General features: G+C 36.8%; 1 protein-coding gene across 2 annotated transcripts; it reads right to left on the reverse strand.

Moving 5' to 3' along the window:
- Positions 1–53: 53 nt before the first annotated feature.
- On the reverse strand, positions 54–7,010 carry LOC108677695. Of its 2 annotated transcripts, none has more exons than XM_018165960.2 (2): positions 6,255–7,010; positions 54–2,785 (listed from the first exon to the last, which is right to left on the reverse strand). In XM_018165960.2, exon 2 carries the CDS (start codon positions 2,777–2,779, stop codon positions 1,811–1,813), a length of 969 nt encoding a protein of 322 aa, XP_018021449.1. In that variant the 5' UTR covers positions 2,780–2,785; positions 6,255–7,010; the 3' UTR covers positions 54–1,810. The 2 variants fall into 2 exon arrangements, with proteins under 2 accessions (XP_018021449.1, XP_018021448.1); XM_018165959.2 differs by lacking the exon at positions 6,255–7,010 and adding an exon at positions 5,407–5,462.
- Positions 7,011–15,860: the final 8,850 nt, after the last annotated feature.

A 15,860-nucleotide genomic window follows, 5' to 3' on the forward strand; every position in this document is an offset into this window, starting at 1 on the left:
AAATGATGGAGACTTACAAGATGAAAGACACTGAATAGGAAAAAAGCTCGAGGGTTAGTATTGAAGTCATATTTAATTACACTATAAAAAAGTAAAACGCCAATACACCCAATAACTAAAAAATATAAATTAATTCGTAACTAATGTAACACAAATCATCTGCGAGCGCAACTGACAATTATATCGTGGGTCGCGTCGCCTAACTTATCGATGTAATACATAAGCGGCATCAACCCCGAAATCCTTCCACTGAAAAATCACATATTCGTCCCCAATATAACATCACAGCACACTAAAGCCACACACACAAATGTACATATCCGTGAAGAACTATAATCCCAACATCAATATTTGATTGGCACATGATTCACTTTTGCACTGCCAGCGAAATTTACGATCCGTAAAACAAAATCAAAGTAACAAATGGAGCTGAAATCGGCTTCTGGATATCAGAAGAAGATAGAAATACGCGTCATATCACTCTGAGTGATACAAACAGCGCAAAACCCAAGTCATATACTTGAAGTGAAACTTGCTTGAAAATCAATACAATTGGATTAACTGACATAATATTATCAACTTTCATATTCATTATCAGTATTGACATTACAACCACGATAAGATGGTACATATCATAAAGTTCAGTTGCGGTGTCCCTCATACTTAGACCTTAAGTAATTATATAGGGGAAATGAAATGGTCGTACATCGTTACACATGGGGGAATCAACACAAAATGAACAGCTAGGAAATAAATCATTTTACTATCATGTAATTTTTGGTTAGTAAATGAAAAAGATATTAATAAATACCGCTAAACTACTCGTACTGATGTTCCTATTAACCAAATAATATATTAATTGTAAGAATACAGTTACAGTAACTGAATACAGTCATAAAACTCTGCAGCTCCCAAGATACCAAATATCGATCACAATTGGGAGCCGAGCCCAAATTCGCCTCGTTGTGCACCAAGTTCCTTTAACATCGCGTGATCGAACAAGACGGGACTCAATCGCCTTAAATTACGATCAACAACACGAGTTGAGTCAACAATGTTCAAAGCCAAAACCAAGTTAACTCGATTGATTTGAACACTTCATTTTATGTATGATGCTAAGTTCGATACATCAGTCCTCCATTCAAGTTTTATTTTAGTTCTATATAATATATTTTTATACACCACAAAGCATACAAATGTTCTCAAACAAAAGTTTGGATACTATCATGATAGGCAAGTGCAATGAGGAAAAACTCGAGGAAAAGGAGTGTGTTAAACTATAAGCAACTCGGTGGCATCGCTAAATTCGTTAGGAAAAAGGAAAGATTGATAAAATGAGCATAAAAAAAGGACCTCTATTGAAGCTAATAATAATTTATACCAGTTGTTTGCATCAATGGAAGTGGTACATGAACTAATATACCGTCTTGCTGAGCTACTCATGATTAATAGCAAGAGATATACAAAATTTGCATCGTTAGACTAGAATTTAACCTCATGAGCATTTTTAAGAATGTGTGTGACAAGGGTTTGAAAATAGAAAATCGCACGCAGTGAATTTATGTTCATTATATTCTACACCAAATTACAATACCTGAGTTCAGAACCATTTGAAATAACTTTACTTGACGCAGTCTATAAATCAACGGCACTCTTTTCACTGCAAGCTGTTCATAACGATCTACGAAAAAAAACAGCATCTGACATTATTCCAATAATGATATTTCAGTGAAAAGCCAATTTAGATCTTTATCTGAATTGAACGCCCGAATTATCATTGGCGAAAAACCAATTTGCCAAAAAGTACAAGTTACGAAGTGGGTGCTCTGCTTCCCCTCAAACAGCGTAACAATTTATTTAGTTTTTCTTCGTCATTAATAGTAGTAGCAAGCAGCTTCAACTTCCGTTTTAACGTTTCATTTTCTCGAATAAGAGACTCTCTGTCTCTCAAGAGATCGCCGTGATCACAAGGCGAATTTGCACACAAGCCGTTTTGATTTAAATGATGTTTAGGGCGAACCGACCGGTTAGTCCTTCTCTGCGAATCACCGACAAAACCAGCACTCTGACCATACGGACTGCTACCGTGTGCAGCCACACCAGCATTTTGCAACTGCGAATGGTTCAAATTAGGAGTAAATTCTATAGTTTCAGTTGATCTTATAACAGTGATAGTCGGCACTTGTCCAACCCCGTGATTCCCGTAGGAAGCTGCCGTTGACGTTACAGAGTTCGGGGCATAAAACTGAGGTTGCGAATCCTGATTACTCATGCCGAACGAAGAAGCTCGCGAAAAATCTGCAAGTCGGATATGAGGACCGGTTGTTGGAGTTGACGCATTTGATTGAAGATTGTCATTTAGGGATCCCGGGCTGCCACTAACAGCGCTGGTATGAGAATAGCCTCCGTCTTGACGACTGGAATCAGCGCTATACTGACCAGCTGCATGTGACGAGCCCGGGCCAAGCTGATTATGGGTGTTATCTACGGAAGATCTGCTGATGCTAAAATTCATTGAGTGACCGGAGTAAGGAGAGTTTTCGAAGTCCTCGGGATTTTGAGTACCCATGATGGTCGAGCGTAGTTCGGGAGCAGCCTCAAGCAGAGTACTGAGCAGATTGCTGTCGCCTCTTCGAATGATGTTTCCACGGACCACTTTCAACAAAGGGCTGGAATCTTCTTCGGATGATCGATTGTCGTCAGACTTCAAGTGGCTATTCGATGGATTAATATTCACAAAGAATGTGTTGGGTTTCGCTAGACGAAATTCGGCCACCATTACGACCTGAAATCAAGAAAAAGCAACTTTAGTACCACTCAATTACACCAAATATAAACATATAACCGAATATAAAAATAGCTTACATTGAAATGATACCATCATTCCGAATTTAGATACGACACGTTCTGCAGTTAAACGCCAGCCGTTGCAACATTTGTTTAAAAAAGCCAGCCCACTCAGCGCCTCCACATTTCCGATTACTCATGCCACTGAGGCACTCTGAGTGAATGATTCATTCACGTTACGCCATCTCGACGGCATGAGTCGGCGAGACACACGTGATTTCATGGGCAGTGCGTTGTTTATGAATTATTCCGTCTGATTATAATTACAGCTTGGATGTTTCCTCCCTCCTACTCTGATTACACTTCAAGATTGCATGTTTTATAGAACATGAAACAGAAGTTATGATAGAGAAGCTCGATGGAAACAAAAATACTAGTTTCAATTATTGAAAGGAAGAATTAATAGCATCCTTCCTTGATGAAAACAAGACCAAAATGTAATCTCATTAACACAATTTTTTCAGTAAAGTCGATCACCAACCAGTCTTCAGCCATCACACGCTCCAGTCTTCAGACACTCCGAGCACCATTCTTGAGCAATCGCGCGCACAATTCTCAATATATAAAACTCCATTGCTCAACAATAACATATTTCTGGCTATCACACATCATCCCATGATCTCGCTTCTATTATACATGCTTAAGGGCTTTCAAAAGAGCAATCATCCAAAGCGACGCAGCTTGCGTCACCACACTCAGGTTTCCAGCTCCTATGTACAGGTATGAACGGGTAGGTTGATGTCAGGAAGTTTTGTGTTCTCCGCCTGTCTGGTTTCACCTAACACAAAAACTAAATACAGAGTCAGTTCACTCTGTGTAAGAATAAATGCCAAAAAATAACATATAATTACATAGTTCTAACCATAGTTCCAACATTAGGTAGTTCCAACCTCGTTGGAACTACGCCAACTTTCAAAGATAATTTGATAATTAAAAATAATACATATCAAACATGGTAAAATTGTACAAATGAAGTGTTGATATTGATTTTGATTATCCCTGACCTCACTAATAGAGGTGTGGATCAGTACGTCGAATATCCCTGTGAGAAACTTAGTGCAGTAAGACATGAAAGGAAAACGTTCAATAATAATAATCGCTGGCTACAATTTCAGCCACGTCAGCTACAAGTACAAGCCGGCAGGACGTGATGGTTGGCCTTCCGCCTTTCATACGTGTTCGTTCTTGTCCGTGTTCGAGCTGAATACAGCAGGATAGTTCAACGTTACCAGCACAGTATGAGCAAAATAAAGGCGAATCTAACGAATCAATTACCAATAGCAAATGAAGAAGGTTCGTAAAATGTTTACATAAATCAGCAATAATCAGTAAAAAGAAACAGGGTGTTTCCGCCATAATTTAAGCGTAGATTATGTTCCTCAAGTAATTTCAAAATAACGTTCACTCTGAGCTTACAATTTTAAAAATGGACATGTAATAATAGTTAGGTAGGTATTTAAATTTCTTAGGAAAAAAGATCGGCACCTGAGTCTGGATGCAACAGATCGAACGACGATTAGGCGGCATGAACCTTATTTCATGATTAGGATCGCTGTCATTTTGCAAGAAGCGACACTAAACTTAGTCTTGACTAGCCACGGGTTCAATCCAGGTTCAAATGTCATTCAAAAATTAATGAAATCACATACGAATCATGGTAGAAATTAGTAATATTGGCAGGCGCGACGCAATTATTCATACAAAATTTCTACGGTATACGAGATTCTTTTTAAACCATAAATACAATACCGTGAATACGATTCTCAACACAATGGGAGTGACGCAACACACGACAAAACTCCGTTGTCTGCGACGGAAATACAATTAATGATAATAAATAGAACTGTACTGTGTACTTGCTGTAATGTATACCAATACCGATACCAGGAAAACGAACATACTTCGAGTGAAAACTAGCGGATTCGAAATAAAGTTAATATTAAAAGATCTTCTAATCAGTATCCATAACCATAGGTAAATTGAATATTAAAATCCTAAACAAGCGCCTAACATTTCTTCCAAATACATGAGACATGACGGCAAAAATTAAAAGCAGTTTATCATATAGGCTAGTATAACTAGGTATAATGAGTCTAACTGCCAATTCAATCCAAGTGACGCGAAACTATCGGACCATGATAGGTATATAGGCTAAATCAAAATTATGCAGTTAAACTATTTAATGTATCGTGTAAATGCACCACTCCGCCATGAGATAATTTTCGTATAAACCGAATAGATAACACTTGTTTATTTAACGTGTTCTAATCTAGTATTAGTATTACTAAATGTTATAAAGTAAAATCGCTTCATCTAAATAAACGTCAGCTTATCACCAGCAATATATATGCTACAGAACTGAAAGGTGAAAGATTTGTTTCAGCTAATAACTATAAAAAAAAAATTGAATTAATATTCCTACCGAAATAAATGAGGAAATGCGCATTCGTGAATGAATACCATGCGCAAAGCTCCATCATGTCCTGCGACTCACAATAAACTAGATCACACGTGCAAACAAAAACAAATATTTGCACACTGATACATAGCACAACATACCTGTCCGTCTTAGACGAAGGCTTGGATATGACTGGCTAGCTGCTAGCTGCCTCCCGAGGTCTTCACACGACCTCAGTCAAGCGTCACCAGCGACTACATCACGACCACGCCCACAAACATACACCTCAACTAACAGCAATATTTCCTAACTTAAGGCATATTTCAAAAAAATGGCGATCCATAGAAGAGAAAAGAAAAGATTTTCAAAATCCTAATGGGTGCTTATGCTAAGAAATTTTTAAATATATCGATTGTACAGACGTTTCGTTTGGCTTTGGCTAAAATTATGCTGCGTGAACGCGCGAAGATAGAACGTGTGCACTGCTGGGACCGAGTTACACGTTCGAACAGGTATCGTGCGTAGTGAATTGTCTCGTAAAGTCTAGTCTTTTCGGTATAACCTTGATAGTAAGCTACGTGGAATTTCGAGGCAGGGTTTTCCTGTTCTTAATGAACAGTTTGTGGGAAGTTCCATTATCGATTCGTTCTGGATTCCGCAAATACCAAGATACTTTTCTTATTCTTACTCGCTCCAAATGTAAAGACACAGATAGGAATATAGCGTCGCAATTTATCACAAAATTGTTTGATATATTATGAAACTTATTCTTCTTTTCTTCATTTTTAATGCAACGTCGATATTTCTACTATTTATAGCAGAGATACCATATCGCAAATTGTCACAAAATATACACAGATTTGTTCTGAGAACATAACATTTTTAATGCAACATCAAATGTTTGTGATATTCGTGGCAGATAGACGGTCAATTTCGCTCACGCCAAACATGATCCTAGTAAAATTTTAAATGATAGCATAACTAAGAGAAAATTCAAATTGACACTCACCGTTAAAATGTTCCTTCTGCGTTGAAAGAAAGATTGGTTGAGCGATGAAAACTAGTTGATCTCGTTCCAATATGACTTTATGATACGTTTTCGAATCGTTGAGCTGTGTCGCTTTGGTTGAACTTTTCAACGCGTAGGTTGTTGAATAAATGCAGGAGTACGAGAGGCCGTTTACCTGGAAGAACAATTATTATTTTAGATTCGCCTGTACAGAGTCTGACTTGGAAACAGGAAGCAAATATTGCCGTTACCTGCAGCATAAGACAAGCAGAGCCAATAATTATGAAATTGCAAACGGATCATACAAAAATAAAAATACTATCTTCGAAATTGTTTCTATTTGAAAATTTTGAGCAAGCAGAAAAATAAACGTATACTTGAAACACGGAATTAAGAGTTTGGATGATATACGAAAATGTATTTAGTTGAAACATGAAATGAAAACGAATCTCAGAATTAATATTAAATCCAAACTTAAATCCTAACCCTCCGTCTATTTAAGGGCAACAAGAGTCAGGCCCTCAAATACGAAAAGCATTGACGAGGGTCGGCCGATGGTTTACCCTTTATTCAGATATTATTTACGAAGGTTAACGAGTCCGTAAACGGATGGTAAACGAATTTCAGCTACTATCAGGATCAGATATCACATTGAGATTTAAAGTAAATTGTCAAATAGTTCGTGCTGTTGAAATAAGGCTCATTCGGGTAATCATCAATATTTATTCTAACAGAAAATAATATCGGAAATGATGGTAAAATGAATAATTACGAATACCGTCAGTTGAAATTCCAAATAATTTAATTTGAAGTTTCGTTACTTTTATTTTGACGATTGCGGCGACATTGTATATGGCCGGCCACCTTCACTTAAATTAAATTATGTTATATTATATTACATTATATTATATGATATATTACATTACATTATACGAAATAATATTATATTACATTATATTATATGATATATTATATTATATTGAAGGGGGCAGAGGGGCGAAGGTGGCGGGGCCCTTGAATTCATGAGCGGAATAACAACGAAATATTCGAGGTAAAATGCTTCAAGTATTTACATATTAGAATTCCGTAATGATTCAAATAATGCATGAAGATTTTAAATGCTTTAAAAATATAAAAGAAGAAAAATCTGTCGTTCCCAGAAATTATTGTGAATACAGTATAAAAATACCATCTATAAAAATTAAAAAGCAGAGGGTAAATCAATGTTGCCAAAATGATGGTCGCGAGAGGAATGATGGTCTCAAGAGGAATGATTGTTGCGAGAGGAATGATTGTCGCGAGAGGAATGATTGTTTTGCTAGGGGAATGATTGTGGCGAGACAATCATTCGCAAGAGGTCGCGAGAGGAATGATAAGGAATGATTGTTGCGAGAGGAATGATGGTCGCGAGAGGAATGATGGTCGTGAGAGGAATGATGGTCGTGAAAGGAATGATTGTTGCGACAGGAATGATTGTTGCGAGAAGAATGACTGTCACTAGAGGAATGATGGTCGCGAGAGGAATGGTGGTGGTGAGACGAAGAGGAGAGCACGTGCGTATAAGCTCGCCACGTCGAGGAGACTGAGACCTTAGGCTCACCACGTCACCAGCAGCCGAGGAACAGCGGAGCGGACGGTGCCACAGCAACCCAACGTGATCGTACCAGAAACCAAATAGCTTCTAAGAGACGTAATCAGTTAGTCGATCTGTAAGAAAATAACATAAAAACAACATTTAGATTGTTTTTAATGCTGTTACTTATCCCAGAACATGGAACGGAAAAAATGCGTGCTGAAGACGAGAAAATATTATTTTTAGGTGAACACAGGAAGGTCATCAGCAGCTGTAAGCCGGTGCCGTTATGTTACATACCGTCATATTCTGTCACAATATAAAGCTAGTCACATTGTCACAATGTAGAGATTTCTGTACGTTAGATTCACAATTTACACAAAATATATTATTTTTCCCATACAATAAATATGAGGCAACAATAATAATATCCGAAGCACACTCGTCATGAGCATGAAAGAAAAAACCGCCGCTGTTTCACCAAACATAATTTTTCTGCATTAGTGAAATTTGACATTCGTATAAGAAGTGGCCTTATTCAATTGCTTCAACCGCAGACAATAATCTGTAATGAAATACATCAACATAAATTGCCTAATTCATCAACCATAAAAGAAGATCAGTATTCAAACTCCATTAATATTTTTGTTAAGCCACCGGTATGAGCTGTAATCTTCAAAACGAAAATTCGTACGTAAACAAGAAATTTCCGATGTCAGATAAGAACAAAGATAAGATCTTTTAGGACGCTTTTACGGTAAAACTTCAATACCCATAGAGAAGGAACCAATAGGCTGAGGACATTTTCTGAACTGGTTTTTGTAATCCGCCTGACGGACATGAACAAGTACATTACTGATAAAACGTGATGAATGCCCGTAAAACTGAGGCTGAGGCCATTCTTGTTGGGCCGTGTCTAAAATATTGAAATTGTAGGCGGGATACTGAGGTGGAGTGACTGGCTTTAAAACGAAACTAATATCACGCTTGAGATAAGATACAAAATGAACAATAATCTTTCCAAATGATAGATATGAAGATTGATAGAATTGATAAAAAATATCTACACACATATTATCTCTGACCGACCTACTGCAATGGTTACGTAATTATCAATAGCATTTGAAGCTATAAGTACGATGTTTAAAGGAGCGTTCGGGTAACAATTTCAAGGAATTATTTATAGTGTCACCATTCCGCGCCCCTTCACAAGGGCCCCACATGACGTTCCACAACATGACGTTCGTGGGATCGATTAAATGAGGCTTTGAAATCTATTGCGCCACGTTCAGACACGTACCTCGTACCTCGAGCATTGCACCACTTTCTGACACGTACCTCGTACCTCGAACATTGCCCCACTCTCTGACACGTACCTCGTACCTCGAGCATTGCACCACGTTCAGATACGTACCTCGTACCTCGAGCATTGCACCACTTTCAGACACGTACCTCGTACCTCAGCCTGCCAGATCAAAACTAAACAGTAAATAATCGGTAGCCAAAGCACCCATGAAGTTCACAACATGGCGAAATGTATTCATAACTTGGGATATGAAACCTGACTATTCATTCCACGAACTCAATCATTATTTCCCTCTACGTAAGCATTATTCAGTCTTATTTGCAATGCAAATTTTGAGACAGTAAAATTGAAGCTCAATTATCTTACGTACATTTTACATGATCTCATAATTCACGGAAGTATTGGTATTAAAATTTGGAGAAACGATACTTTCAATGCCCAACAACGGAATTCCATAAGGCTGAAATAAATGAGTTAACGAAGTACACGATTTAACGACACCGCCAGCGATTCGTCCTGGCTATTTGGTTAAGTTTGGAACGAGTGCGCATCATGGAAGTAAAACATTAATTTTATTGAGCTAACTGCTTTCTCTGAACACGTTCAACCAAGTTAACTTGCAGGCCTTGGAGACCCCATTGTGTGAGTGCTGCCAAGCCATGTCTACAGCTTCACTTCTTTGATTTCAGAATCCGTTGCGCTCAAAGAGGACATTAATTTAAATTATTATAGTTTCACTTGGATAAATCAACAATTAACTAACTACAAACATTGCACATTGAGGGGCATCACTTAAATATTTAACTATTCCAAGAGCAATTCAGTTAAAATTAAATCAAAGACGCGAATGGTAAATTTTGAGTTTCAACACTTCGAGCTATATGACAGCTTCTGGACGCTGCTTAATTTATATTTCATTTGATTTCAAAACTTTTTAATTTGTAGTGCTTGCACTATAAATTTCTGGCTTTATTGAATTTAAGTTTAGGAAAGAGCGCTAAATTTTGAAATGTTCAAATGATAGCGAACACCCACGGTCTCCAAAGCCGCAGCTCGACGGAGCGCCAACAAAGGGCGCCGGAAATTCTGCTAACCGCCGTAATGCCGCGAGGAATGCTGAGCTGTTGCTCTACGAACAGCGCCGTGAGACAGGTTCAAAAACTTCTCAGGCACGCCTACATATGCTTCATATAAGGGCTCTAGAAATTCATTAGAAACTTGAATTCAATCTTATCTATGGGAATTATTAAATTTGGGTTACGGAAATTTTTTTCGTTCAACGTAGACATTTGTAGACAAGCCTGAATTCGTTCTTAGCTTTGATACGATTGAAAAGATTGAAGAATTTCCAAAGCAAGCTCATGTTCGAATACTTTTCAGGTTTTCGAAGAAGCGCTTCTAGGTTTTTAGGACATTGAGAGCTAAGGCACACTATATTGCATTAATAATAATGCAATACAAATAATAATATTGATAATAATAATTTCCATAATTGAGCATAAAATTTAGGGGGCCTAAGAATATTTTACGAGACTGAAACCTCATAAAATAGGCTCCTACGCCACTACTTCGTGAGCTCCGCAATGCGCGCCTTTAAATGCATTAGTTAAATTAACTGATCATGTTCGTACAATATGCGAGCTGGTAATTCACGAGACATTGCATGTACGACCATGTCTTTCTTTTGTTCAACATACGTTACATACTTTGTTCAACATACGTGCAATCGTTACATACTAGAAATTTACCTGATAAAGGTGTATAAATACTTAATATTACAATGGTTGGGGAGCCTCTGTCAACAGAAATGATAAGTCAACAGAAATAAAGAGTTGCCAGATTCCATCACACGGAGCCGTGCAGTGAACTCGTGCGAGGTTCTTGCTCTCGAGCGGCAGTGGCGTGTCGCAACGAGTTCCCCATCCACACACAAGAGCAGTTCAGCTTCACCGAGTACAGATTAGACCGCTGTAGTTTCACCACCCACACAAAATAAGACCTCAGCTTCACCACCCACACATAATATCACTTCAGCATCACCAACCACACATAATATCACTTCAGCTTCACCAACCACACACAATATAACTTCAGCTTCACCAACCACACACAATATAACTTCAGCTTCAGCATTAGCTTCACCAATCCCACACATGAGCTTTCCAGCTTCACCATAACTCCAAATTACACCAGCGCTCCACAAACCATACAGATAGTTTCATGGCTCCATTAATAAAGTCTAAATGGTTCACAAACTGAATAAAACATCTTTGGCCTGTCGAACATAGATCAATATTCGTTTTCATGCATAAATACAATGTTTTTATCATAAAACGATAAGTATTTAATACTATTTCCGCTACTTGGATCGATAAATTGATCGCTCCATAATACATACGATTATACGAATAATATTTCCGTTGTATGGATTCATCAATATATTTTATTTTGTCATCCTTAGAATCCCTTTTATTTTTACGAATCTCTCGATATAGATATATATATATGGAATATCTCGGTAAAATCAATGTATTGAATGGTGTTTTTCTTGATAAATAAGCCTACTCTTACCATAACAAGAATATCGTTTCTATATCCTATCCATGATACAATTCTTGCACAAAAGAAAATTATGCATGATGTTATTGATGTATGTCAATAGGTACATCATGTATTACTATTATATCTCCCCTAACCAAATGGTTCAAAAGAAAACAGCCCGAACGCAGGGGTACCTAAACTAAAAGTTGAGCCGACTTGTGAATGGCCTCGCTTGAAGATGCAAGGAGTAACCCAATGATATAATTCGAATATCGCGGGTAGACGAACATTGTCACTTGAAGCGTTCAAATAGTGATAAAACAGAAGTATTTCCTGACATCCTAATAACGGTTAACGAAAACCATATCACATTACGCACGGTAGAACCAAATCTAACATATTTCAGGATAACATAATTTGCCGCAACATTGTTTTAAATGAGGTTGGACACAGATGTATGCTATCTGTTTTATGATTGATATTAATTACCCGTTTAAATTCAAATCTATGCAAGTAAAATGAAAATTTGACGCATGCATATTATTGAGGAATTGTAGGAAATTTGTCATTTTGTGTCGCTCGACTTCGTAAATTTCACTGATGTCTAGATATGATTTTGCTATGTTAGAACTTCATGATTTCCATGTAGTTTTCAATAAATGCCCTTGTCATAAAATCCTCATCATTACTATAATTTTACTAACTTTTACCTTTTGTTTGTAATATTTCACAAATTAAGTTTTCCATTTTATTAATCCATCAAAGTTACCGGTATCATGTTTCATTTAATCAACAAGGTCCTCTGATTACGTGCCTTATTTGTGTTGCATGAATTTGTATTGGAATTGATTTTTCGTTTCGAGAATTTATGACTGATAGAATTATTTATATCATAAAAATTTACAAGTGAATATTTGACATCCTATGAATAATTCTAGTGAAATTTTATATTCATGAATTCGTGTTATTAAAATATTTAAATCAATGCACGAACTTTATTCGCTTCATTAACTCGTTAATGAAAAATCTGAATTACATTATTCTTAATATTACGTTTTAGTACTTGTATGCTCTTTAATTGATTTCTTTCGCATTTCTCTTTTGATGCGTTTTAGTATTTTGCACAATAATAATAATAATAATAATAATAATAATAACAATAATAATATTTTAGAACAATAAAAGTGTTGCGTTATAGTATTTCAGTATTTAATTTTGTCTCGACGTATTCGAAAAGTGAAAAAAATAGTTTTTAATGAGTTAGAAACAAATTTTTGAATAAAATGCTATGGAATCTTCTTCACTAACAAATAAAAAACAAAATTTTTAGACAAATGTACATTTTCCTGACGTGAAGGATTATAGTTGATCGCCCCGAATTAAGTACACGTAAAAATGACGGGCTTTAGATAGTCTCTAATAGCTCGCGGTCTGGAACGGCTTTCGGTGAACGGGATGACTTAAGAAGATCTAAAGGGTCTGCGATGAACGTGATGATTAGAGGAGATCGCAAGGGTCTGCGATGAACGTGATGATTTGAGGAAATCGCAAGGGTCTGCGATGAACGTGATGATTAGAGGAGATCGCAAGGGTCTGCGGTGAACGTGATGATTTGAGGAGATCGCAAGGGTCTGCGGTGAACGTGATGATTTGAGGAGATCGCAAGGGTCTGCGGTGAACTTGATGATTTGAGGAGATCGCAAGGGTCTGCGGTGAACGTGATGATTTGATGAGATCGCAAGGGTCTGCGGGGAACGTGATGATTTGAGGACATCGCAAGAGCCTGCATGCGGTGACCGTAAGGATTTGAGGAGATCGCAAGGGATTGCTAGGATTTACGGTGAACGTATTGATTCTAATAGATCGTAAGTGCTCGAAGTGGAGGCATGGGTCTGCGATACGCCTTAGGCTATGCGATGATACTAAGGTTTAACGTGCGTGATAGTTAGCATTCCAGCATAGAGGCTGCGAATGTGTGACCCCAGGATTTGTTTCTGTATTTATTCACTGTCTATCACATTCGGAAGATCATTAAAATGGTTCAGTTTAATAGAAAATTATTTTGGCCTTTAAATCTTCTTAGACAATACAAAATTTTTTATTTCAATGAAACCCAGTTTAAATAATTTATTGAAGTAGGTACTTAAAAAAGTAAGTAGGACCTAAAAGTTAAAGTCAAGAAAGTATTCTAACGTTACGGTATATCGTTAGACTGCTAGACCAGCCATCATAAGCACAAAAATAGCAAATTACCTTCAAATAAAACCTGATTCGATGTTAGAATTTTTTGGAATTGAACGGTCCAGATGATTGAAAAAGAAATATTATTATGTGCTTTGATTATGCAGATGAAGAGGAAGACGGAAAATTGAAAATGGTATCAAGTTTCTTTTACGTTGTGGTTCATGTTATTGGTCAGTTTACAAGGAAAATTTTATTTTTATAATCATTTACTACATTATATCAACAGTTAAAAAAATACTTATATATTCCAGCTACCTGCAATAATTTAGTCTGCGGGAAAAATTATTCTATTTTAGTAACATGCACAGCAACAAGTAACCTCAGGCTCAGATCTCCTGCGAATATCTTCAATTATCTCGAAATATGTAGATTATTGTCGCTCGAACACAAAGAATAGTTTCCTATATTACAATGGTAACATCACGTAACTTTCTGTTACCACGACCTACACACGACAAGCTGCAACTCTGAACTACACTCATCTACCGAAATACCTCTACTGGCGCACGACTCGGCCATGGGAGACTGAACGTAGTTTGAACTACGTTAAATACTCTTCCCAGCCAACGGTCGGTCGTCTGCAGTGTGGCTGTTGGGAAGCCAACCCCATTTATTTCGTAGCAAACAAGAATTTCGATGCTATCAAACTAACTATGAAGCACACTTCTGACTTGAGTTTCTAAATGTTTATGGAAAAGTATACATTTTGTTTGTTATCTATTCGACTTTGTTCAGAAGGTCGAAAAAGTTCAAGTTATTTGTAGATTATAGAATAAATGAGAAATTTAATACAAATGATTTCCCATTACTATTCCTCCTTAGGATTTCACATAGGTAGTCTTGGAGAATGTCTTCCAACCTTAGCTAAACGTTACTGTTCTTGAATTAATAACTGCCAGGCAGCAAAGTGTGGTTTACACTTTATACAATAACAAATCCCATCGAACAGCCTAAATTTTGATTTTAACTACATCAGATTTATGTCGATTATTTGAGCATAAAATTAAAATGAATATCTATGAGACACGTTAAGTTTATATATTATTTAATGAAAAATTATTATTCAATATTTACACGTTGAAGATTGCAGACAAGCTTACTTCACTTCCAGTGATGCCATCACTCCCACTTACGATGACTGTGATCTCGATCGAAACACAGTCGTTAGTGCAACCGTCACGGCAGAGAAATAAACATAGTTTAAACGAATATGTCGGACGTTCAACTAAATTGACAAAATGAGCTTAGATTAAAAGTTCTAAAATAAGAATAAATAAAGTTTTCAAATTTTAAAATCGCGATCGTGATTTGCGATAACAGTCAACTTAAGTATGGAAATCGGAATTAAGTGTATCGTTGTCCTATATTAACATGGGCGAAAAAGTAACAATCGATAATATTAAAGACTTTAGATTTTTCAGTCATCTAACAAAATTGAAACGTAACGATGAAACGAGTTCCGATTGTCGATATAGGTTTAATTAACGACATCTGTTTACGTTTTATATATATACCCTGAACCTGATTGAATTTGAACCGTTGAAATGGACGGAATTACGCGCTGCGTTCGTTCTAGCACGAAACCATGTAGACTTGAATATTGTCACAAGTGACAATATAATGGTTTTGGTCACACTTGCTTTTCATGCAGGTGTCGATCCAGTCGATATAAATGCGACAGTCTCTGATCATCTCATTATGTGCTGGAACTGTCTTTGCCTATAGACCCATAGTTGAACACATGTAATAATAGTTTTTAATGCTATTTAAGAGCAGTATCAATCGTTTTTGTTTGATTTTATCCGAAAAAAGTAATACTTTAAATCTCATGAGCGCAGCTGATAAAATATATGAGCTAATCAAAAATTGCTCATTGTAGATACCATAAAAATATTTACTCTAAAAATGTACATAGTCAATACAGATTTTTTTTCCATCACAC

The sequence above is a fragment of the Hyalella azteca genome, unplaced genomic scaffold (assembly GCF_000764305.2).
Source record: "Hyalella azteca isolate HAZT.00-mixed unplaced genomic scaffold, Hazt_2.0.2 contig3725, whole genome shotgun sequence".
NCBI lineage: Eukaryota > Metazoa > Arthropoda > Malacostraca > Amphipoda > Hyalellidae > Hyalella > Hyalella azteca.

What these genes read in the sequence shown, in the direction of transcription:
- LOC108677695 (XM_018165960.2), bottom strand. Translation starts at nt 2,779, where the DNA reads ATGGTGGCCGAATTTCGTCTAGCGAAACCCAACACATTCTTTGTGAAT.